The sequence below is a fragment of the Sturnira hondurensis genome, unplaced genomic scaffold, assembly GCF_014824575.4.
Source record: "Sturnira hondurensis isolate 20B ecotype Veracruz unplaced genomic scaffold, ASM1482457v3 Scaffold0018493, whole genome shotgun sequence".
Classification (NCBI taxonomy): domain Eukaryota; kingdom Metazoa; phylum Chordata; class Mammalia; order Chiroptera; family Phyllostomidae; genus Sturnira; species Sturnira hondurensis.
In genome coordinates, this window is record NW_028091124.1 from 376,622 (window position 1) to 400,423 (window position 23,802).

The 23,802-nt window shown below is 59.6% G+C and overlaps 1 protein-coding gene across 1 annotated transcript; it reads right to left on the minus strand.

Annotated features, from left to right (window-relative positions):
• Window positions 1–1,070: 1,070 nt before the first annotated feature.
• Window positions 1,071–22,456, minus strand: ANO7 (anoctamin 7). Its single transcript, XM_037069232.1, is given in 28 exon segments — window positions 1,071–2,809; window positions 2,915–3,034; window positions 3,484–3,591; window positions 6,746–6,862; window positions 6,925–7,156; window positions 8,403–8,491; window positions 8,711–8,790; window positions 8,793–8,825; window positions 9,579–9,681; window positions 9,767–9,862; window positions 10,435–10,523; window positions 10,526–10,571; window positions 10,643–10,710; window positions 10,713–10,785; window positions 11,825–11,918; window positions 12,410–12,500; window positions 12,722–12,887; window positions 13,671–13,729; window positions 13,732–13,777; window positions 14,502–14,559; window positions 15,069–15,117; window positions 15,120–15,164; window positions 15,167–15,188; window positions 15,665–15,700; window positions 15,702–15,782; window positions 18,355–18,494; window positions 21,846–21,903; window positions 22,352–22,456. Coding segments are annotated over 28 exon segments (2,637 nt in total). The 3' UTR covers window positions 1,071–2,476.
• Window positions 22,457–23,802: the final 1,346 nt, after the last annotated feature.

Sequence of the window (23,802 nt, forward strand, 5' to 3'; positions counted from 1 at the left end):
TTCTACCTCAGAGCCAGGGGCATTGATCTGCGGGGGGCCGGGCCAGCCCTGGCCCAGGGTCTGCTGTGGCTGTCCCCGCTGCGGGCCAGTCTGGGTGGGGGGTGCCGTGTGCAGACCCCTGGGAGCTGGCTGTAAGGGGCAGAGAGAGGCTGCCACTCAGCCTGGCCTGGAGGAGGACCTGCTCAGGGAACCTGCTTTCCTCAGGTGTCTGGCGGGTCATCCTGGGTTGGGCAGGTGCCCCATCCCAGCCAGCTTGGCGAAGGTCTGCTCTGGAGGAGGGGCCCAGGTAGGGGCTGTGTGGGGGCCACAGCCAGCCATTGGCTTCCAGGTTGTTGGGTCTCCTGCCCCCCCGCCCCATGGGGGCAACATGCCCCCCGCCGAGTTGTTCCTCCCAGATACCAGGGCTCCTGGAAGAGCTACCTGGGGCCCATCGCCCAGCCCTTCCCATGGGTGGTCACTTCTTTCCTGACCACCCCATGACATTTTCTGTTCGATTCTTACTCAGTTTGGGAACCTTTAGACTGAAATTCCTGAATAGACCAGAATTGCTTAACACAAGTCTGATGTCAGTTGCCTTTCCAAGTTCCCATTAGCTCAAACAGCCTTAAATGTGCCCGTTTGTAGGAAAGAACATTTGCTTCAGCTGAATAGGGTGGGTGACCCCCATGTTAGGCGGAGTGGATTGAGACAGAGAGGGAAGGGAAGGCTTGTCTCGCTGTTCTCCAGGACTGTCCCTAGTCCCTGGGGTCCCTGCCACCTGCATGAGTTAGGGAGCCTTTCCTGTTGGCCCGTCTGTGCACTGCCCGCCCTTGCCCTCAGAGGTCTGCCCAGACCTCCTTCGTTTCTGTGGCATCTGAGCCCCTCCCCCAGAGATGGATTTTTAATTCTCCCAACAGGTGTTTGCACATCTGCACTTGCTGCTAAATGCAGGTGCCGCCCCTCCTGCACTGCACAGGGTCTTGCTGTGTGACTGTCAGTCACGCTCCTGAAGTGACTGCCCAGGGCTCCTGCCGCCCCTGGTGCTGCTGCGGGAGCCCTGGGTGGGTGGGATGGGGCGTGAGGGTCTGCCTCCTTGTTGACTGTCCTCCATGTCATGTGTGTCCACAGTACAACTCATCCCTTGGCCTTAACTTTGGAATTTGGAAATTATATGCAAACGTGTGTAAAGGCTCATGAATATGGATGACACTGGAGTTTTATAAATTCTAAAATAAAACCCAAAACCAGATGCCGTGTGCTGGTGTCATTTTATCATGCCACATGTGTGTTCTCGGCCCCGTGGAACCACGGGTGTCGGGAACACACCCTCGAGGGGTCACAGACACATGGACACAGTTCTCATCTTTGCCGTGGTCCCCGCAGCTGGCACATGGTTCTCATCCCACGCTGACTGCCCGCCCTGCAGGGGCCACGTGGGAGCCAGCAGAGGCCAGGGCTGGGCAGCCTCCCGTCCCCGGGACCCTGGCCAGGCCTCGCCTGCTGTGAGGCAGTGCCCTGTCTCCTCAGATGGTCTCTGTCAGCAAACCACTGGGTCCCCAGGACTGGCCCGCAGGCCCGTGCTGGGCTGCTGTTGGGGAGGAGCCTCAGCGAGTAACCACCCCTGTCACACAGGGGCACCAGGGAGTGGTGTCTTCACCATGGGTGTCACTTGGCAGCCAGGATGGCCCTCAAGCAGCAGCCCCTCCAGAGCTCCTGACTGGACCCTGGTCAGCAGCGGAGGCCAAGGTGGGGGCTGCTCTGGGTGAGGACAGAGGGAGGTGAGGAGGGTCCCTGCCGCCCTGGGGCCTGGCTGTGTCTTGTTGCCCTGACTGCAGTGGTGCATTCACTTCGTGAAAGGCTGAGGTACGACGTGAGCAGGGTGGGCTTTTTTTATGTTTCAAGACATTTACTTTAAAGTTGCAAAGTTTGAGACAACAGCAACAGCAATACCACCAACTGGAAGAAAGTCCTGGTGGGTGTTCGCACAGGGGCCTGCGGCCTCACTGCCCTGCGGCTCAGCGGACAGTCCCTTTTCTCAAAGGTGGTGAGTGACGTCCGAAAGCTGCAGCCTCACTTGAGAGGTGCTGCCTGAGGCCAGAGCAGCAGGGCTCCAACTGAGGCACTCAGCCAGCAAGCCTCTCAGGAGGCTGTGGGCAGGGCCTTCTGGGAGGAAGCGGGACTGTGGGACCTGCACGTGCAGGAGGCCGGGCCTGTTCCCGGAGCCTTATTTCCGAGTGGTCTGTGATGCGGAGGCACAGGCTGCACAGAGAAGCCTGCACACCCGGCAGGGAGTGCACACCACTGCTCCTGACTTCGGAGACAGTTGTGTGGAAACAGAAAACTCCTACGTTTCACTGGTGAGGGAATAAGTCTTCCAAGCCTCCCCCAGCCTCGGGCGCAGCCTGGGCAGGAGCCAAGGTGCAGTGCAGCTTCTTGCCGGTCACATGGAAGCTCAGTGGCTGCTGATGGCGGCTGGGAGGGAAGGGGGGTGCCAGTTTCAAGAGAGAGGACAGAGCAGGAGTCCTGGGTGGGGAGTGCAGAGCGGAGGGGTAGGGGGACGCGGTACACTGACTCCCAGCTGTGACTTGGAGCACGGGGGTGGGAGGGGGCAAGGGCCGAGGGGGGACAAAAGGTGTGCTGAGGCCTCAGGGCCCTGAGCGGCCTTTGCCTTCCAGGTAGGTCTGGCTCCAGGCCCCCCAGCTGCCAACAGGACCTCAGAGGTGCGGGACTGGGGGGGCCTGGCTGGCTTCTGGCTCCCTGGGTTCGCGCCCAGGCTCTCCTCCGAGGCTGGGGGCCGGCTGCCCTTCACTCCGTTTGTCCCAAAGAGAGCCTGTGTCCGGGAAGGTGGCCGAAAAGAGTGCGGTGAGACTGGCTTCACTGGGCTTGAGCGGCAGCAGACACCCCGCGGGGAGGGTGCCTGAGGGCCAGCGCTCACCTCGTTCTGGGCCAGCGCCTACTTGGCCAGGGAGTGTTCCCATTTCACCTTGATGTCCACTGACTGTGGGATGTCAGGCACCAGGAGGCTGAGGACCCGGCCGATGGAGAACACCATGTGCTGGGGAGCAGGGGGCAGCGTCAGGGCTGGGAGAGGGTGCCCCTCCATGGGCAAAACAGTGGCCTTCGTGGGCCCAGGCATGGGCATCTGCTCCCCAGGTGTGGGCTGAGCTGGAGAGCAGTAGTGTGCCAGCCACAGAGACCACCCACAGCTCTTGTGGCCCCATGGAGCTTCCTCCCTGGGGCACTGCCCAGAGCCTGAGGCTTGTCCCCACCACCCAGGAAGGGGCCGAGCAGGGCTGCGCTCCCTTTTCCGGGTGGAGACGTGAGATGCAGAGAACTGACTCAACCCAAGGCGAGAGCAGCAAAAGCGCCAGAGCTCTGCTGCTCTGGTCACACCAGGCCTCCAGGCCACACAGTGAGATGAGGTGAAGCCGGGTTGGGGGCACCATGCTGAGGCCGAGAGACAGCAGGGGGTGCCCACAGAGGGCTTGGGGGGAGGCCGGCTACCTCAGACACAACGACGAAGGCCAGACGGATGGCCAGAAGGTGCCAGTAGGTCCGGGAATGCTGCCCGTCGTCTTCCCTGAATGCCTGATACCTGCAGGAAATGTGGGACTCAGGGTGGCCGCCACCTTTTCTGTTCCTGATGCTGTAACTCGGCCTGACTTGCCCTCGAAGGCGCCGGAAGAGGGAAATACTCCCCAGCAGCGTTCTCTGGCAGGACTTTTAGCTTTCATTTCTGTGGTCCCAAAGTGGGGAGCCGCGGGGAGCTGGGTTGTCCACTTGCCCTACAAGGCTGACTGAGTACCCCGGGGGCAACTGCGCATTATCCAGGGGTGTGTCCCAGGATCCTGGCTCCCGCAGTGGTGCGCGCCTACACGCCCCGGCAGTCCGCTCTGCTCAGAGGCCGCAGCCCAACACACACAGTGCTCCCGACTGCCCTGGGCAGCTCTGACGGCGTTTCCCACGGAGGGTGCCCACCACCCTGACACTTCCCCTATTCCTGCCTTAGGCGAACAAACTTAGACATGACACTCCATGGAAAGCGCCACCAGAGCCAGCTTCGTAGGAGAAGAAAAACAACCTTGAAAAGTAAAAGTACAATCACCTTACCTATGAGTGGCTAAATTGGACGAACAGAAAAGGGGACTGGGAAATGAGTGATGAAGTCACCCGGAAGGCAACGAGAGCACCCAGACAGTTTAAAAATGGAAAAGAGAACCTCCTGAGCCAGTGAGGAGAAGTGGGGAATCTCCACCGGAGGGGAGCGGAGCAGCTCTATTTAAGGAACAAAATGGAGATGTCTCTTGATCAGAAACTTTTAAATAAACCTGCCATGACTGACACCCGTTAGTGACACAGATCAGGGAAAAGGAGGAAATAATGTTAAATGTACGTGTGCTTCCAATGAGAAAAGCCAGGTCAGTACAGAACATTTCCAAAGGCCCGAAGGAAAAGAACTCCTAACCTGGAATTTTACACTTGCTTTTGAAGGACAAAGATATTTAAGACATAAAAGTTCATGAACCACATGCCATTTGGAAAGACCTCTAAAAGGATATACTTCCACAAGAAAAAACAAGAATTCAGAGGGAACACAATGAGTAACACACTACTGTAGCCACTTCAATTAATACACCAAATAGACGTGATAAACATATGACTAAAACTGTTTCTGCGTTTTTAATANTTTTACACTTGCTTTTGAAGGACAAAGATATTTAAGACATAAAAGTTCATGAACCACATGCCATTTGGAAAGACCTATAAAAGGATATACTTCCACAAGAAAAAACAAGAATTCAGAGGGAACACAATGAGTAACACACTACTGTAGCCACTTCAATTAATACACCAAATAGACGTGATAAACATATGACTAAAACTGTTTCTGCGTTTTTAATAGTAAAGTTAAAACTGTAGAACAGTAAGATAGGCCAATGGGTGCTTAGCAGGTGGGCGTGCAGCACGGGAAGACCCTTGTCCTGCACAAGGAGAGGAGCCGACAAGGGGTTCCTCTAGGCTGTGCCACGAAAATGTGTAGTTAAGATTGTGTGCTGAAAATATAGGGTAGCCCTTAAAATAATAAAAATACAGAGGGTTAGTTTCAAGTGAGTCTAAAGACACAAAAATACACAACACCTACCCATCTACCAGAAGTCAGGAGAAGAGAATAAAAAGGACAAAGAATGAATGGAGAAAGTGTCGACTACAAAGGGGTCACAACTGTGACCTTCAAAGAACCTCAAAATACACAAAGCAAAACCTGACAGAACCACCTGAAAACACCCATAACCCTACATTCCTGGGAAGACTTTAACTCACCTCTATCAGAATCTGACAGAATAAGCAGGGAAAAAGAATAGGGGGGGGGGCGCGCAGGAAAACCCAAACAATAACATTAGGAAGCCTGACCTAATAGTATATATAGAACTTTGCTCCAAAATTAACAGTGAAAAAAAAATTTTCAAGTTCACCTGAAACATGCAAAATCCTTTGAGACCAGATCATGAAGAAGCCTCAGCAAATGTGATTTACATGTCAACCATTCAAGCAATGAAATCAGAATCGACTTTTTTTTTAAGTAGCAAAAAAGGCATTTACATGAATGCTCTGTGGTGTGGCTCAGTGGATTGAGCACTGGCCTGGGAACCAAAGGGTTGCTGGTTCGATTTCCAGCCAGGGCACATGCCTGGGATGCAGGCCAAGTCCCAGTAGGGGGCACAGGAGAGTCAACCACACATTGATGTTTCTTTCCCTCTCTTTCTCCCTCCTTTCCCCTTAGACCTGGAGAGTGGAGAAGGGGATGCAGCATGGGGGTGGGGAGGATGGCCCACCCCCACTGGGAACACAGTCCACGACCCTGTGCGGTAGCTGAAGGAACTCAACTCATCCTGGTGTGAGACTCGGGATCAGTATGTGGGGCACCTGAAACTGACATAATATCGTGTGTCTAATAGTGTAATACAATAAGCTGTGTGTCGGGGAGCTTCCTCTCTCAAACAACAGATAAACAAAATACCGAAGGATAGAAGATTATCAGCACTCAAGGAGGGAGACTTTTGCCCTGGCTGGTGTGGCTCAGTGGATTGAACACTGGTCTGGGAACCAAAGGGTCACTGGTTTGATTCCCAGTCAAGACACGCCTGGGTTGCTGGCCAGGTTCCCAGTAGGGGATGCGTTTGAGAGGCAACCACACACTGATGTCTCTCTTCCTCTCTCTCCCCTTTCCCCTCTGTTTAAAAATAAATAAATAATCTTTTTTAAAAAGAGTGAGACTTTCAAGGGGTATGTATATTAAGAAAAATGTACACAAATTGGTTTGTTAAAACCCAGGAAAGACTGAAAACAAAGGAGTTGAAGTTTCAATTCTGGAGGACTGATTTTTGTAAAGAAAAGGAAAGACACAAATTGTGTCCGGAAAGTAAATGCGGCCATAAGTACAAACAGGTGAGCCGAAGAAAATCGTGAAGAATATTATGAATAAATGTGTGTTATTACATTTTAAAGCTTAGCTGAGTGTTCTGCAAAAAAAATAATAATAAATACCAAGATTGCTGAAGACGAAGAAGGAAAAAGGGACTCACCACGCGGTCTTCCGCTGGGCGGGCCCTGTGCTCGGATGTGCCAAAGTTCAACCCGGCCCGCAGTGGGGACGGACGGGCGCTCGCAGCCGCCCCGCCGCCCCCGGAGCCCAGGCTCCCCAACCCCGCGCGCCCGGCCCCGCCCTGGCGGCCTCATCTGCAAGCGCGGTTGTGAATCGCTCCGCAGTGAAGGTGGGCGGGGCGCTCGCCAGAGTGAGGGTGACCAAGCCGAGCAGGTCGCCGGCCCGGGTTCAGCGGTAGTAGGTGGGGGGCAGGAAGTCGGACGAGGCCAGCAGCCGGGCCTGGGCGCGGGGTTCACGTGAGCGGGAGCCCCGCCCCCCGCGGGGCCCGGCCCTGCGCTCACGTTGCTGATGACCGCCAGGATCGGGAACCAGATGCCCACGGCCTGCGCGCGCTCGGTCACCGGGCGCCGACGTTCGCACACGAACTCGCGCGCGTCCGGGCGGATCTCCACTCAGTTGTTGAGCAGTGCGAAGAGCGGCGCCAGCGGGCAGGCGGCCACGAAGATGGTGACGAAGCCGAACTGCAGCACTGTGGGCGCGCGGTCACCGCCCCCCCAGTCGCCGCCCACCCGCCTGGGACCCCTCAGTCAGTGCGTTCCTGTCCCCGAGGGAGGCCCGGGACCGGCCACGTCTGCTTCTGCTCTCGCTCGCCCCGCAGACTCCGCCCCCGAAACGCCCCCTGACTGTGGCTCCTGGAAAGGGGCCCCTCGGGGCTCCGGGATTCCTAAACTGAGCCTGGGGCCCCGCTGCCCACGTCCGGTGGAGCAGGGACACACAAGGTCCACCTCGCTCACACAGGATGAAAGGCTTGTGAGCTTTCTGCTCCCTGTTATCCAGGCACCCGCACCACTCCTGCCACCCCTTTCGCCTCGGCTGCTGGGGAACCCAGAGTGATGGCGTGGGGCTAGGACCCAACACGGTGGGGAGCACAGCAAAGAGGGTGGGTATGGAGGAAGTCTTTAGAGTCCACTCCCAGATGGGACTGCAGCAGTCAGGGTGCTTGCGGCCCCTCTTGTCCCAGGTGCAGCCTGTCTCTGAGGGGTGGTTGTCTCCACCCCTAGTGCCTGGTCTCCTGAGCACCCGGCTTCTTTCCAAGGTCCAGACGGGTCTAGCAGATGCATTCGGGGGTCAGGGCATTAAAGCCACTCCAGGAGAGCCCCGTCGAGGCTCCAGGTCCTCTTCCCAACTCCTGTACTCAGCAGGGGGAGGTGCGCCAGGGGCTTTTCAGGGGAGCTCCTGGGACAGCAGGCCCTGCACAGCGGCACCAAGCTGGAGGGTGTCAGCCTGTGCTGTTGGGGTGTGGAGGCCCCTGGGGTGGGGAGCAGGGCAGCATCGTTCAGACCCCTGCACCCAGCCCACTCGAGCCCACAGCACCTGACTGGCCTCCACACAGGAGCAAGGGAGCCCCATTTTTCACATAAGTCAGGGGTTGGGGGCCTTCCCTCCGACGACCGAAAGCCCCTGAGCTGGGGTCCCAACTGCCCTGTCCCCGATACACCCCTATCTGCCATGTGAAAATAGTGAGTGCCCCTCAGGGGCGGTGCCTCCCAGGATGCCTCGGCGGAGTACGTGGCCTGGACCCCAGGGAGGACAGGCCCTCTGGGCAGAAAGGAGAGGGTCTTCCAGGTGTGGCCCCAGCGGGAGCTGTCTCGGAGGCCCAGGGCCTGGCCCGGCCCAGACGCCCCCAGGCCCTGTTCCAGCCCACCCAGCTGGCGGGAGCCACGTGGTTTCCAGCTGCTGCCCAGAGTGCGCCTGCGCGGCGGGCGGGATGGGCGGAGCTTGGGGCCACAGCTGGCACCGAAGGGCGACTGCAGATCACCCTTCCAGCGAATCAAGGCTCTGATGGGTACTCACCTCCTCATTTCGGACCCCAAACAAGGCGTGGTAGCTGCCTGGGCACCCACAAACCTTGAAGAAATGAAGGTCCTGAGGCCGTGAGTGAGCGGATGCCACCTGGCCGCCCCCCTGCCTGCTCTGTGCCTCGCTGCTGCCCACACCCGGCCTGCGGGGACCCCCGAGGTGGGCCCGGGTCCGGCTTTGCTCCGAGGCCTCGGCCCAGGACAGCCGCCCCCACCCTCCCTGAGCATCTCAGATGGTGGGCGCCCCACGGGCGCGGGGCAGCGGCGCTGACCTGCCCCTGAAGAAGGTGATGTAGATGGGTGAGGAGTAGAAGTTGCCGAACTGGAAGACAAACACCTTGAGGGTGAGGCGTCCTCGAACCTGGTCTGCGTCCGGTGCATCTCTGGGCGGAGAAGCCGCCCTGTGAGACCAGCTCCCCACGCAGTGGGTGAGGAAAAGCTGCATTGCCCGGGACCGGACGGAACTGCATTCAGGGCGGGGGCTGGTTCCTGTGAACCAAGTTCTAGGAAACCATGTTGATGCTACGAATGAAGAGGTGAGGCACAGGGCCAGCGGGAGGCCGGGCGGAGTGACAGACCGAGGGCTGGGGTGGCGCTGAGACAGAGGTGTGGGCATGAAGGGTGAACCAGAGGGCACGCCTGAGGCCCGCAACAGGGCACACACGCCCTGCTGTTGCAGGAACACTCGCGGGGGGGGGTCCCCACCTGAAGGCACAGCGCCCCCACCCCCGTACACGGGGCTTTGGCCCCACTCCTAGGCCAGAGCTGCCTGCCGATGGAGCGGCATGGGCTGGTTCACTGGCGTCTGTCCTTGGGAAACAGGGTGGGGGTGGGGTGTAGAGACAGTGGGGGGAGGCAGGTGGGGTGGGGAGTGAGGGAAGAAGAGCAGGTAGAGGAGACAGCAGGCTTCCTGTGACGTTGCCCGCAGTGGCCTTTTCCCAGACCCTGAGAAAGCAGGGCTCCGGGCCTGGGCTGGGTGGGGCCTGCCTGAGAGCCCCACTGCGAGGAGTCCCGTGCAGGGGGGGCCCTGCTCACAGCTGAGGATGGGTCACATGCCCCTCTGTGCGGGACTCAGACACGAGGTCCCTTGGATCTGCCTGGGGCAGTCCAAGCGCAGGGCAGCCTTGGCCACACACCCCATCTTGTCAGGACACGAGCCAGGGCCACATCAGCCTTGGAGAGCGTGAGGATGAGCACCAGGTTCACCATGGAGCCAGTGAGGCTGGCGATGCGTGAAGCCTGAGACAGATGGGGGTCAGAGCTGGTGCTGGTGTGGGCCTGAGCCTCCCCCACCCATACAGCTGGAGCTGTAACAGAGTCTCACCCAGGCCACAAGGAGGGTGTCCGACCTGGACACCAGCATGGCCGCAATGGCACGGTACAGGCTGACAGACACCCGGCATATGACCACCACAGCCACCTATGGGGACCCCAGTGTGAGCCCCAAGCCGGGCCGGGGCCCCAAGTGCCGCAGGCCACAGCCCCATCTGCAGACCCAGCTGTGCTCTGCGCCTCTTCTGGTGGGTTGTTGGGGGACAGGGAGGGGAAGCCAGGGATGGCAGGAGGCCACTTAGACTCCCAGGGTGGACGATATCTGGATGTCCATGGGCCACTGGCGTTGTTCTTGACCCAGGTGCCGAGAACCAACCAGCCAGCCCCTGCCCTGCTCTCCCACCAGCTGAAACTTGGGGATTCCTGGCATCTTAGAAGGGGGTGGGGGTTGTGCTAGAAAGCCCTTCTGGTTGGAGGACCCCCATGCCAGGCCCCCCATGCTTGAGGATGCCCGAGGCCCACATCTGTGGGGAAATGCTCCTGCCCACACCCTGCAGCCTGGCCCTGAGCACAGCTTCCCCTCCTTGGAGCCCAGGCCCACAGGGGCCTTTCTGAGGCAGCAAGCGTCTTGTGGGTCCCAGGGTCAGTAGGTACAACAGCGGCCCCCCACAGCTCAGGAGGAAGGGGCGCGATGGGACGGGGCAGTGGCAGGACGCTCACCGTCATCAGCACCAGCACAGACCCCGCCAGCATGTGGTGCACGTGGCTCCTCTTGGGGATGTAGGGCTCCTCCATGCCCGTGACGGGGTCAGGGCTGTCGTGGGAGCCAACTCGGCAAACTGGGGCTGCGGCCTCTCCTGGAGAGGGGCCAGCACTTAGTGGGGGCCGTGTGGGCGGCGGCCACCGGCTGCCGCTGGGGCCGACCCACCTTGATGTCCCCGCAGTCGGAGCAGCCCCAGCGGTGGACCAGCGTGGCACTCTTCCCTTACCAGTGTCCAGGAACAGCACGGCTCACAGCGCCCTGAACACGCTGAAGAAGACGGTGCCGCTGTGGTTGAAGAGCCAGTTGGTCTGTGGGCCTCCTGTTCGCTGTGCCTACCAGCCCTTCAGGGTCTCAGCCCCATGCCTGCCTGATGCTGCATTTTGGGAGCAGGTGACTCTTGTCCTGGCTCATGGCTGGGGTGCGGTGCCACAGGGTGACCACGCCTGAGTCTCCCCCCAACGACGTAGGTGATTTAGATGAGATTCCGGACTTCTTGGGCTGTTGGTGTTTAGATTTTTGGACTTGGAGCTAATGCTGTGATGTGTTTAGAATGTTGGGGATGCTGGGTTGGGGTGAATGTATTTTGTATGTAGGAGGGATGTGAAGTTTTGGGGTCCAGAGGGTGGACTGTAGTGGATGGAATGGTGGCCGCCACCCAGAACCTCAGAATGTCTGGAACAAGGGTCTTTGTGTGTGTAATTAGGTGAATCTCTCCAGGAGAGTGCCCTGCCTTGGGGTCCCTGAGCCCTGTGACATAAGAGAAGGGGGCAGACCGATGGGCAGAGGGAAAGGCCACGTGGACACAGAGGCAGAGGCTGGGGGCGTAGCCACTGGAGGTAGGGGCACAGCACAGACCCCAGGGGGAAGCCACTCTGCCAACACCTAGGGGTTGGGCTCCAGCCCCCAGCACTGTGAGAAAATTGCTTCCACTGTTCCCGCCCCCCGTAATGTGTTAGAGCAGTGCCCCTCAGAAATCGGCACAGAAGGGTGCCCAGGAGTGTGTCCAGTCTGTGCGCCCAACTTCGCACCAAGGGCTCTGGGCCATGTGTGGGACGCAGCCGCCATTCCGGTGGGAAAGCTGGACTCACAGCTGCGGGGCCGATGTGGGGCCCTTGGGGCCGGGGGCGCTTCTGGGAGCTTCCCGTTGTGCCTGCCCTGGGGGCCTCCCATTGACCTGGCCTTGGACAGTGATGCACAGTAGCAACAGTAACGGTGATGGCCCCCGTCCACCCAGGTGGGCGCCAGTCACAGCCCCACCGCAGGCGGGGCAACCCCACAGGGCTTGGTCCCATGCCAGGCAGGACCAGAACCCGGGAGCTGCCTTCCCCCTCTCCCACCCCCTCCTACCTGGACCAGGGCACACGCGATGGAGAGCGTCCAGAAGGCGCTGTCCAGGCAGAGCGGGCACATCTCGAAAGCTGTGCCACTGCACAGCTCCTGCCTTCAGAGCGGAAGTAGGACTGGAGCCTGGCGCCCTCCCTCGGGGCCCAGGGCCATCTGCTTCCAACCCCCACCGCCCCGCCCCGCCCTGCCCCGCCCAGTGTTGCTCTAAAGTATATGAGGGGATAAATTTGGAGATAACTTTCTGAAATTTCAGCTCCATAATAAAGTAAAACTCAAGCCTCACCATTTGATTATCATGACAAAAGCTTATGCTATCGCAAGAAACAAAGGTGACTGCCAGTAAAATTAACCTGGGAGCACACCTGTCCACCTGAGTCAGCCTGGGAGCACACCGGTCCCATGGTCAGTCTTGGGAGTGCCCCTCTACCTATCACCCTTTCAGCAGGTCCACAGGCCCCCCTGGGGTGTTCCTGAGGGCAGGGACAGGCTCAGTGCTCACCTCCATCCCTACCTCTGCACGTGAGGGCCCTGCTCCCACCCTCCCGAGATACAGTGCGTGGCCTGGAGCTGAGGGCAGAGGGTACTCACGTGGGTGTGTCCGAGAACACCGGGAAGCAACCCACCAGGAACACCAGGGTGCCCACGACAGCTGCAGGCAGAAGCCAGCCTGTGTAGAACCCTGCAGAGGGGACCTGGAGGGGACCCCATGAGTCAGCTGCATTCACAGTCTCTCCCGAGGGCGTGAGGAGGGCCCAGCTGCCTTATGGACGGGGCTGTGTGGGCCTGGGAGGGGCCGCTCACTGGGGGCAGCCCTGTGCTTGCTCCCGAGGGAGACTCAGCTGATGAGCAGATTGTCACCCTGATGACCGAGTCAGGGCTCGGGGCAGTGGCGGGACTTACCGAGCCAGGCAAAGTAGAGGGCCACCTTCTCCCCGAAGTACCTGCGCACGTGATCCAGGGGCTGGTACTTGTGCCACGAGCACCAGTGGGCCCAGTGCCAGAACAGGACCTGCCACTGGTTGAGGCCTGGGGCCCTCATGCCCTCCGGGGGCATCGTAAAGGGGCCCTGGGGACAAGAAGCAGGTGGGTGGGGCTCCCTCCACCTACTTGCCCTGCTCCAGGTGCCAGGCTTCAGCTGGGCAGGGGCCCCATGCACCAGCGTTGGGCTCAGGGTGGCTGCAGAAAGGCCTGCCTGGGAGGGGACATGGAGCTGGGCACCTCAGCCTCCTGGGGTTCCTGGGGCCCAGCTCCAGGGAGAGCCTCTGCCGTGGCCCAGGGTGGACTGGCACCTCTGGGTGGGCTTCTGTGGCCCAGTGCTGTGCCGTTCCCAGCAGCCCCACCAGAGAGGCCGACTGTGGCAAGCACTGTGTATCCATGGTTCTAGCCAGAGGCAGGGAGAGGATGCCCCATAGCTGAGGTGGAGCCGGCCACCACCCTGCTTGGCCGAAGGCGCCCCAGTGCCCGTCTTGCATCCCTGAGGCCCAGCAGGTGGTGCAGGATGTGAGGGCCTCAACTGCCTCCAGACCCCATGGGGGACACCCTTTTAGGACGATGGTAAGCACCCCTCCACTGCGTCAGCTTACCCAGCTTTTTGGGGAGCACAGGGGGCATCCCTGTCTTCCCCAAGAGGGAAGCTGTCCGTGAAGATGGAGCCGCTGTGCCTACCATGTGGCAGGAGGGGGGTGCCTGGCCATGTGGCAAGTGTCTGCTGACCCCCAGCAGGCAGCCCGTAGGGCTGCAGCCACCCCACACGCCCTGTGGGTGGACAGCAGGACCCCCTCGTACAGGAACTCACCCCACACCCGGGCCTGAGACCCCCGCCCCGGCCCCATCAGCCCTCAGGCCTCACCTCGTGCAGGGGAAAGGCCGCCCCGAAGACCCCCTGTGACAGCAGCCGTTTGATCCCGGACCTTTCTTCTCGTGGCCATGCGGGGTCTCAGCCAGGATCCCAAACAGCTGGGGAGTTGGAGGAGGGCATCGGCCACCTGTCATGTGATGGTGGGGTGGGACATCCCGGCCCTCCTGTCAGAGGCTGAGCCCACAGCCTCCCACAGCCCTCTGGTGACATAAAGAGGATGCTTACCTGTGTCCCCACCCCCACCCTGGCTCATACACCCCAGTCCCCTGAGGCCTGATGGCCGTTCTCACGGTACAGTCACAAGACCTTGGCTGAGTCACAGGCCCATTGGAGTTGAGCCTGTATTTGACCCCTGGTCCTGGCAGTGCACAGCCAGCTCTGGACCCCGCTCTGGGCAGTGTCAGCCTCCAGCTGGACCCCTGCACCAGGGGTGGGCTCTGGCCCTCTGGTGGCCCTCAGGGGGCTGTCCCGGCAGGCCCGTCCTCACCCCAGGCTGTCACAGGCCCTGCAGCAGCCTGGCTTGGCCCACCCTTCTCGGGGACAATGCCCTGACCCTCCGCTTCCTTTCTCACTGACCAGTGGCTGTTGGTTGCACGTGTCCACAACCTGGACATCCATTCTAGGCCCTGGGGGTTCCCACAGGGGCCCCAGTCGAGCGCAGTGAGGTGTGGCAGCCCTTAGTCTCCAGCCCCCAGCCTGGGCCTCAGCGCTCCAACACAGGAGAGCTTTTCTGCGTCCAGACCTCAGGCTGGGGTTTCTGGGGCTGGCAGGCTCCTGAGAGCTGGGTCAAGGCATGGGGACGGTGGTGGGACCCTCACTCACAATCTGGGATCTGTGGGTGCCGGTGAAGAGGATGTCCTGGTTGTTGCTCCCAAGGAACCTGTGGGCATGTGGCCTGGACAGGAGAACCTAGGAGGTGGGGACACTCAGGCCCCCTCTGCCCTTGCCCTGCCCACTGGGGAACAGACACTGCCACCTTTCCCTGGCACACGATCAAGTCCCCATTTGCCTTTGACTTTCTGGAGGCAGGTGGTCACAGAACACGGTCCAGGCCTCATCGACAGCCCCCACGCCCTGACCGCAGCCGGCAGAGGGCCTGCAGGGCAGTGTGGGAGCACCAGGCCCACCAAGGAGCACCAAGCAGGGGACCTCAGGCCCGCCCTGGACATGGAGCTGAGTGGGAAGGGGCCATGTGCCAGCGACAGGTTTGGGGGGTGCTCATCCCATAGCACCACCTGCCTGACCAGACTGCTATGGCCGTGTGTGGAGACCACCCGCCCGCTTGCCACTGAAGAGCCCCGGGAGGGAGAAGGTTTGGGACAGTGAGGAGTCATGCCAGCTTCTGGAGCACCGTCCCGGCCTGGCCCCAGTCCCCAGCACATCCCTCACCTGCACAGCTTGCTCACTTTGAACTGGCAGGAGTAACACTCAGGGGCAGATCGGGCACATCCTGCCGCAGAATGTTGGGGACCCCCAGCCACTGCAGTTGCAGGCCTGGTCCGGCAGCTCCTGGAAGGTATTCTCAGCCCCGAGTGGATGGATGCCAGGCACTGGGGGGTGGGTTTGCAAACACAGCCACTGGGAAGGGCTCCATGAGGGACCGGGGAGCCCCTTCCGGGCTCAGGCCTGGGCACCAGGGCCATGCAGTTGAGGCCCAGAGGCTGTCAGGGCAGGGAGGGACAGACAGTGGCACATGTCCCTTTGTCCACCGAAGGCCCTGACAGTCAAAGGGAGCTGGAGCAGGTGACAAAGCAGCCCCCAGGCATGTCATCCTGAAGTCACCTGCTGTCCCTCCACCCTGAGCCCCGATGCTGGGGCTGCCCCTCCCTCTCCTGCAGGAGCCCCCAGTAGGGGGGAGGGCTCTGAAGCTGGAGGGCCCAGGTGGTCAGCCTTGGACACTGCAGCCAACGCATGGGGAACAGCCACGAGTAACCCTGGGTGGGGGGCGCCTCCAGGCCCTTTCTGCACCCTGTCCACCCTAGTACCTGCAGGGGCAGCTTCAGGCACAGGTCTTCCGAGTAGGTAGAAGAGCACGGCCCAGGGGGAGCTGAGGAGGGCGTAGTGCACGGCGCCGTCCTCATCCTGTATGTGACGCCGTGGGGACTGGGGCTCCATGAGAGCCTGAGGGTGCACATGTGTGCACATGTTTAAGTGCATGCACGTGGGAATTTGTGCAAACGGCACATGCATGCCTATTTGTGTGTCCGTCTATGCGCACACACATGTGTGCATGTGTGCACAGGGGTGTGTGACTTTGTGTCCTCCACACTTTTGGGAAAAGGCAGATGGCGTGCAGCTGTGGTCACCACCGCACAGCCTGCCTTAAACCTGCTGGGTGAGTGTCAGCGTGCGTCTGTGACTGAGCCTCTGAGAGCCACACTCGGGGCACCTGCTCCTGTTTGGAAGTCAGCCTGTGGGTGACAGACGGAGGGTCCTGGGCCGCCAGGGCCAGCGTCCACATGGCCCCTGTGACAGCAAACCCTGGTGCAAACAGCCCTGCCCCGGCTTCAGTCGGCCGTCAGTGCGGCTTCTGGCCCTCAGACCTGGAATGGCTGTCTGGCCCCTTGACAAACCTCTGGGATCCTATGTAGGTCATGCATGTAAATGAAGTGTGCACATGTGTATGTGAATATGTGGGTGGACTGTTATGTTCACATGTGTGCATGCATGTGGACAAATGACAGGCACTCCGATGCCTGCAAGCCTGAGATGGGGACTTTCAGTCCCACAGCCCAGTGTATCCTGGGCCCACACCCGTTTCTAGGCCAGGGCATCTCGGCCGGCCCTCACCACGGAGCGGCCATCTGGGCTTCCCCGAATGCCAACACCCAGGCCCCAGCTGGGGTGGGCACAGATGCGGAGGGCAGGAGTGGGCCTCCACGCTGAAGGTCCCCGGGTGGCTGTGGTGTGAGCTGGGAGCTGCCATTTACACTGAAGACTGAGAGCACTTTGGGAAAACCTGCCGAAGGTGCCCCTGTGCCACCTCCACTAAAGGGTAAGCCAGCCCAAATCTGGATGAAGGTGTGGCAAACTCATGTGGCTACCTCAGTGAGCCACACTGTCCCGTAACCCCCAGGCTGAGGAGAGCACCCAAACTCAGAGCGGGTGGGGCGTTCGCTCCCGACCCCCACCCGCTTTGGATGTGTTTGCCCTGGGAGGGGCGTGGCACACGTGGGCCTGGGGGGCGGGGCGTGGGGCGCGTGGGCAGTGTGTGGAGGCAGCAGCTCTTCCCTCCAACGGGAAGCAGGAACACAGGAACACTAGGGTAGGTGGGAAGTGTCAGGCACAGTGTGAGAGAGAATCCCCACTGGTTAAAAGCAACTACAACCCCACGGTGACGGTGACAGGCCAGCTGGACTGGGGACTGATGTCTCTCACACACAACCAGCAAAGAGCAGTGTCCAGGACATAGGCACGCCCATGCATCGATGCGAACAAGGTAAAACTCCACAGAAAAAAAGAGCAAAAGATGGGAAAAGGCAGCTCAGGGCACTGGAAACACGAACAACTCATAAACATGCAAAACCGCTCAGCCAATTCAGGGATCAGAGAAAATGCAAAGTAAAACCCGGGGGAGACACCACCTCACAGCAGGTGCGACACAGCCAGGTGCTGAGAAGACACCTGCGGCTGAAGACAGGGGTGGTCGCAGCCCACGGCCTGGGGAGCAGGTGGCCACACGCACACACCTGGCCAGCATCTCTACCCTCAGAAGTTCCTGCATCTGGGCACGGGACGCACGTGTAAACCAGTGAGAATTTACGGCGGCCAGTTTTTGTGCTATCCCCAAACTGGGAGCAGCCGCACGTCTGCGCGTGCGCAAGGAGTCGCCGCAGGGCGGGGCGCGGTGCTCCAGGCCTGGAAGGCGGCCCAGCGGCGGCTGCACCGGCGACGCGCAGGGTCTGGTGAGACTGAGGTCCCGAGGAGTCACACTGAGCACGACTCTGTCGTATCAAATGCAGGCAGCAACCCAGCGGCACCGTCAGGCAACATGGAGTGGGTGCTCATTTACATGAGAAAGGAATCGAAGAACGTGAGGAACGTAAAACTCGGAACTGATTCCCAGGGGACTGGGGAGGGGATCGGACACCTGCCGGCTGAACCCGTTCCTGGGGACAGAGGAAGGTGGTCGGGAAGCGGGGCGGACAATGCGGGAGACACGTGGAGGGACCCGGGGTGGGGGCAGGGACCAATGGAGCCCTGCGCCCCATCCCCACCAGCTCCAAGCCCCACTTAGTGCCTGCACCGGGCACCACCGGGCCCGCACCCCCGCCGCTACACCGGGTACCACGCAGCTCCTTCCTGCTTTCTCCGGCTCCCTGCAGTGGAAGTGAGATTGACTGTTACAGGGGACACTGGGCCTGTGGAAGGGCATTGTGGGTGTGACATCCTACAAGCACACGAGAGTCGTAATGACAAATGTCACACCTAGACGGAAGCTCTAATGCCGGAGATGGGAAAGGTAAGTGGAGAAGATGGCTTCTGAATTTGGGGGCCAATCTGAAGGGCTCTAGCCTCCGTGAGCCAGCTTGGTGTGCGTCTGGGCGTCTCTGTTTGACCTGGGGCAGGGCATCCAGGGCAGCCCTGGGCTTGCTCTGCCCCAGGTCTCGGGGTGTCATGCCCTCAGGCCTGTAGACACAGAGTCTGCGGCCCTAGCCACCCCCACCCGGCGTACCTGGTCCACATGCAGCCCAGCCACACGAAGCTTATCCAGGAAGGCCTCCTGCCAGGCCCTGTGTGTGTCTGTCCTGTCTTAGGCAGCACTGTCCTGCTCCTGACCCAGCCTCAGGTCTTCCTCCCAAACCCAGACGAAGTCTGCGGAGAACCAGGAGGGACAGAGGCAGGAAGGACAGGCTAACTCTGGGCACCAGCCTCCCAGCCAGGACGGCCAGGGAACAACCGGCCCACCTCTCCACACAGAGGGCAGGGTCATCGTGGTGAAAGGGACCAAGACATTGTCGCCCGAGAGCCAGAGGGAGAGAGTGGAGGGGAAAGCATTCTTTGAAGAAAAATGGTGAAGAATCTCTTTAAAAATATTTATTTTTAGACCGAGGGGAAGGGAGGAAGAGAGGGAGAGGAACATCATCATGCCTCTTGTGCACCCCCTACTGGGGGCCTGGCCCGCAGCCCAGGCACGTGCCCTGACTGGGAATCCAACCCACAACCCTTTGGTTCTCAGGCCAGGACTCGGTACACTGAGCTGCACCAGCCAGGGCCAAATGGTGAAAATTTTGAAATCTGGTAAAAGAAAATCTGAAGAATCAGAAATCTCAGTGTCCCCCACCCCAACATGAAGAAACTCCAGCCAAGAAGGGCATGGACAGCATGTCTTCGCTGTGCACCACAGAGAAAGCGGAGGAACATCAGCGCCTCATTTTTCAGGGAACGGTGAGGATTTGGACACCTGCTTTCTCAGTGAAACTAGGGAAGCCAATAGACAATACAACGGCGTGTTTAAAGGGCTGGGGAGGACGCGGAACCCCGGAACCCTCACCCAAGGAAGTCAATGAAGACCGTTTCAAACAATCAGAACGGGGGACGGAGGCCCAGCACACCGGCTCCGCCAGAGACACAGGAGGTGCTCTCGGGTGGAAGAGCAGGTGAGTGAGAAGAGTGAGCATGTCGCAAAGGACAGACACACAACTAAATGCGAAGGTAAAACGACCTGTTTACAGACGACATGATCTTGTATATAGAAAATCCAAAGGCATTCACCACAAAAACTATCAGAACTAATAACAGATTTGGCAAGGTTGCCAGGTACAAGATCAACCTACAGAAATCAATTGTTTCCATACACTAGCAATAAACAAGCTGACCATGAAATGAAGAAAAATAATTCTGCATACAACAGCACCAGAAAAGAAACAAACAACAAATAATGTGCAAGAATGGAAAACTACCCAACATCACGGAAATAATTGAAGATGAGTTAAATAAACGCACAGACACCCCTCACACACGGGAGTCCCTGAAGAGCGCTGAACACGATCAGGATGAAAATCCGCTCTGCAGGTTCGGTTCCCATCAGAGCCCAGCTGACTTTTCTTTTCTGCGTGAATTGACAAGTTTCCATAAAGTTCCTATGGAAACCTCTGAGATCCAGAACATTGAACAATGTAAAAAAAGAAGGACAAAGCTGTACGGCTCACGTGTTTTAATTTCAAAACTCACTGCAAAGGCAGAGTAATCAAGGCAGTGTGGTGCTCGCATAGGGTCATACAGATCAATAAAATACATTTGAGATTCTGAAAATAAAGCCATATATTTAGGGTCCATATTTTACAAAGGGCCAACACACTTCAGTGGGGGAAAACAACAGTGATCTCAACCAGAGGCGCTGGCAGGCCGCCGTCGGTAATGAACAAGTTTGGACCCTCTCTCACACCACACACAAGAACTGACTCAAAGTGGAGGTGAGCTCATATGCTGAGGATCAGAGGACCAACACTAACTAAAATGACAAGGTGTGGCTCCATGGATGGAGTGCCGGTCCGGTCCGTTCCCAGTCAGGGCACGTTGCCTGGGTTGTGGGCCAGGTCCCCGGCTAGGGGCGCGTGAGAGGCAACCGCACATGGATGTTTCTCTCTCTCTCTTTCTCTCTCCCTCCCCCCTCTCTAAAAATAAATGAATTTTTTACGAAGTTTAAAGGTAGGTTTACAATTGTTATGGAAACACACAATACAATAATTAATAAATAATTACACAAGATTAAACTCTGTGTTTTGCATACTCACAACTGTAGAACTTTTAGGAAGAAAGGGAAAAAGTGGTAAGACTCTCAAGGAGAAAACTTTTAGTTTTAAAAGTTGTAAAAACTACGGCCCGGTTTCTTAGCTGTGAACCAAAAGCATAGCAATAAAGAGACCACGGTTGAGCTGGACTTTCTCTGAACTAGGAGCCTGTGCATGAGACGGGCACCGGCAGGGAAGGGCGGGTGCCCCACAGGGTGGAGGGAAGATACACCTGCAAACCAGGTCTCCAGCAAGGGACTTGTGTCCAGAATACATAGAGAACTTTACAACTTAGTGAAAAGGCAACCCAGTTTTGAAATGGGCAAAGATTTTGGGTAGACATGGCTCTGAAGAACACGTATGAGACAGATGGCCAACGAGCCTGTGGAAAGACGCTCGATGCCAGTAGTTACTGGGGAGTCACAAAGCCGAACCACAGTGCGGCACCCCTTGGCACCTGCTGGGGGCGCGGAGGCTGACAGCGCGCTGGCCGGGTGTGGCGGGGCTGGAGCTGGGGGGAGGGGCTGGAGGCCCACACGCTGCGGGCGGCGGCTGCAGTGGGCATTCGCTGTGGGAGACAGTCCAGCGGTCCCTCAAAATAGGGCACGTTGAGTTACCATGTGACCTGGCGATCGCCGTCACCGGAAGACAATCGCCTGTTCATGCAGAACCGTGTTCCTGAACGTTCACCAAGGTGTTATCACAATAGCGCCCCCAGTGGAGGCAACTCAAATGTTCATCACTGATTCTTTGGGGTGTGTCCCCAGAAGGGTGGGTGCTTGATCGCATCGTAACGCTGTTTTTGATTTTTGGAGGACTCTCCACACCGTTTGCCACCAGCGTTGCACAGGGGCCCCGTTTCTCTGCCTCCTTGCTGGCAATTGGTGTTTTCTGTTTTTGTCGTTGCTTCAACAGTGGCCATCCTAGTGGGTGGGAGGTGAGGGGGACTGTTATTAGCAAGGGTCTTTCTGGGGCTGCATGGAGGGCAGGGCCGGCTAGGTGAGCACTGAGAGCTGAGGCGGGTGCCGTCCCCAGGAGAGGACAGTGGCCCAGGGCAGACAGGAGCAGTTGGGGTGGGGAGACGGGAGAGAAGAGTTCGAGGCGACTCTGAACTGCCCTGAGGCCAGAGCTGGGGGGCGGTGGGCCCCCCCTGCCCTCCAGAGCCCTCTCCTGCTCTAGGCCCCCAGGAGGGACTCCTTTCCTGCTGTGTCCCCAGGTGGTGTTCTGCTCACCATGAGGCCCTCACTCCACTGCCCAGCACAGCAACTGGCACCAGAGCTGGTTCAGGAGACAGTGCCGGGTGGGGGAAGGGTGGCCAGGTCACTGAGGACGGTGGCCCCGACCTGCTGTTCTGCTGCTGCTGCCACCTGTGGTGCCCTGTCCGTGTCCCCACCCTCAGGACCACCACCGGCAGGTGCTGGAAGGTGCTCACCAATCCGGGGCTTGGCAGGGCTCGCCACCCTGCAGGCGGCCACCTGGTCTCCGTCCGGCTGGAAGGGAAGCCCCTGACTGAGGATGCACCCCCACCTTGCCCTAGACCACCCAGAGACGTGGAAGGCCCAGTGGGCAGTGTGGGCAGGGGCTCTACAGGTCCATGCAGGAGTGAGGCAGCCCCTGCCCCTCCTGCCCCACCCCAGTCTCTGAACGGCTGGCCTGGGCTGTGGGCAAGGGCCAGGTTAGCCAGCAACAAGGCCAGTGCCCAGGGTGCCCACCACTACTGGCCCCCGGAAGGGAGAGGGGAGCTGGCCTATGAGTGGCCCCGTGGGTGGGCCAGAGGTGGTCACGTGCTCCGAGGGTGGGACCCGGCTCTGGGTGAGTGAGGCCATGTGTCCCCATGGTTCCTGGGTCTCTCCTGAGAGTGGGGCTCAGAGACCCTCTTGTGCCCACCCCAGACCGTGGCCTGCAGCCCAGGACTGCATCAGGATGGTGGAGAGTTACTTGTGAGGTGCTGGCTGTGCTCCCATAAGAGTCCCCCTTGTCCGTCCCCGGGGCCACGTCTATCAAGACTGTGCTGTCATCCTCTGGGGCTGGCCTCCGCAGCATCCCGCTCCTGCCCCCAGCCAGGACCAGGTGGCCTGAGAATACAGAGGGGGTACCTGAGACCTGGCCCCCTGCTGCACAGCTGCAGACTCCCTTGAGAGGTGAGGACAGCACCCTGGGCTGTGGGCAGGGCCAGGCCGTTTGAGCTGCCCGAGCTGGGTTATGTGATGACCCTGACCTGGGCATGGGAGCCGCCTGTCCATCTGTACCTCCATCTGTTGGATGGGTGCCCACTCCCCACTAGCCTTGCACACGTACCCTACACACATTGCCTTCCCCTCTAAGGGACAGGCAGTGCCCTCTAACAGAGAGAAAGGCCTGGCCACGTGCTGGGTCCTCCGGCTGGCCTCTGGGTCCCTCTGTGGGCAGGGCAGCCTCCGCAGTCCCAGCGAGGGGCTGGCAGAGTGGGGCAGAGGGAGAGAGGCCCTGTGGCCTGGAAGGGAGTTGGATTTCAGCCAGACCTGGCGGTTGCTCCCCGCAGAACCAGTGTGGCCCTGGGATACCCCACAGTGGTGGGGAGGGTGTGGGATGCTCCCCAGCCTCCCTGGAGCCCATCTGTCCACCTGGCACCCAGTACCCACGCAATGTAGAATGGTCCCCATCTGGCACAGCGGCTTCCAGAAGAGGCCCCAGAGGCCTAGACTGAGCCCGCGAGTCTGGGCTGTCCTGGCAGGAGGACTGGGGGACCCTGTGCTGGGAGCTCTGGGTGGGCAGTGACAGCCACTCGCATGCCCAGCCCTGCACCCTGCAAACAGGAAAGATGTCTGGCATGGGGAGGGGTCACGGTCTTCCAGGTCCTGGACCAGGGTCTGCCTGTGTTTGCCTGAGGGTGTGCTCGCGGGTCTGCAAACAGGCTGCCCATTTCCATGGACCCTGCACACTGCATGCAGATGCCATGCCGCCTTCTCCCCATTTGCTTAGGGAGCCCAGGGCCCAGCAGCTGCTGCCTGTGGTGGGGTACAGACAAGCGGGATTCAGCTGGACAGCCACGGGGCTCTCGTGTCATCCTCACCTGTGCTGTGCCCTTGGGGACCCTGGTTGCACAGCCAGGTCTGCCACATCCTGGGTGTGGCTATAGGTGCATCCCTCAGCTCAGGCGCTACTTGGGAGAGGGGGTTGCAGCCATCACCCCATGGCCTTCCGGCACTCACAGCTGCTGTTCTGCTCGCTCCTTCTGGCTGGCAAAGCCCCGGAACAACACCCACGTCCCAGCTGGAGCCTGGCCTGGTCCCTGTGCCCAGCCCCCATGCTCTGTCCATGTGCCCTTTCCAGGGAGCACTCGAACAGAGAGCCGGGTCCCAGCCAAGCCGCAGGGGCAGGCAGCTGGAGGCTGCCACAGCCTGGGGGAC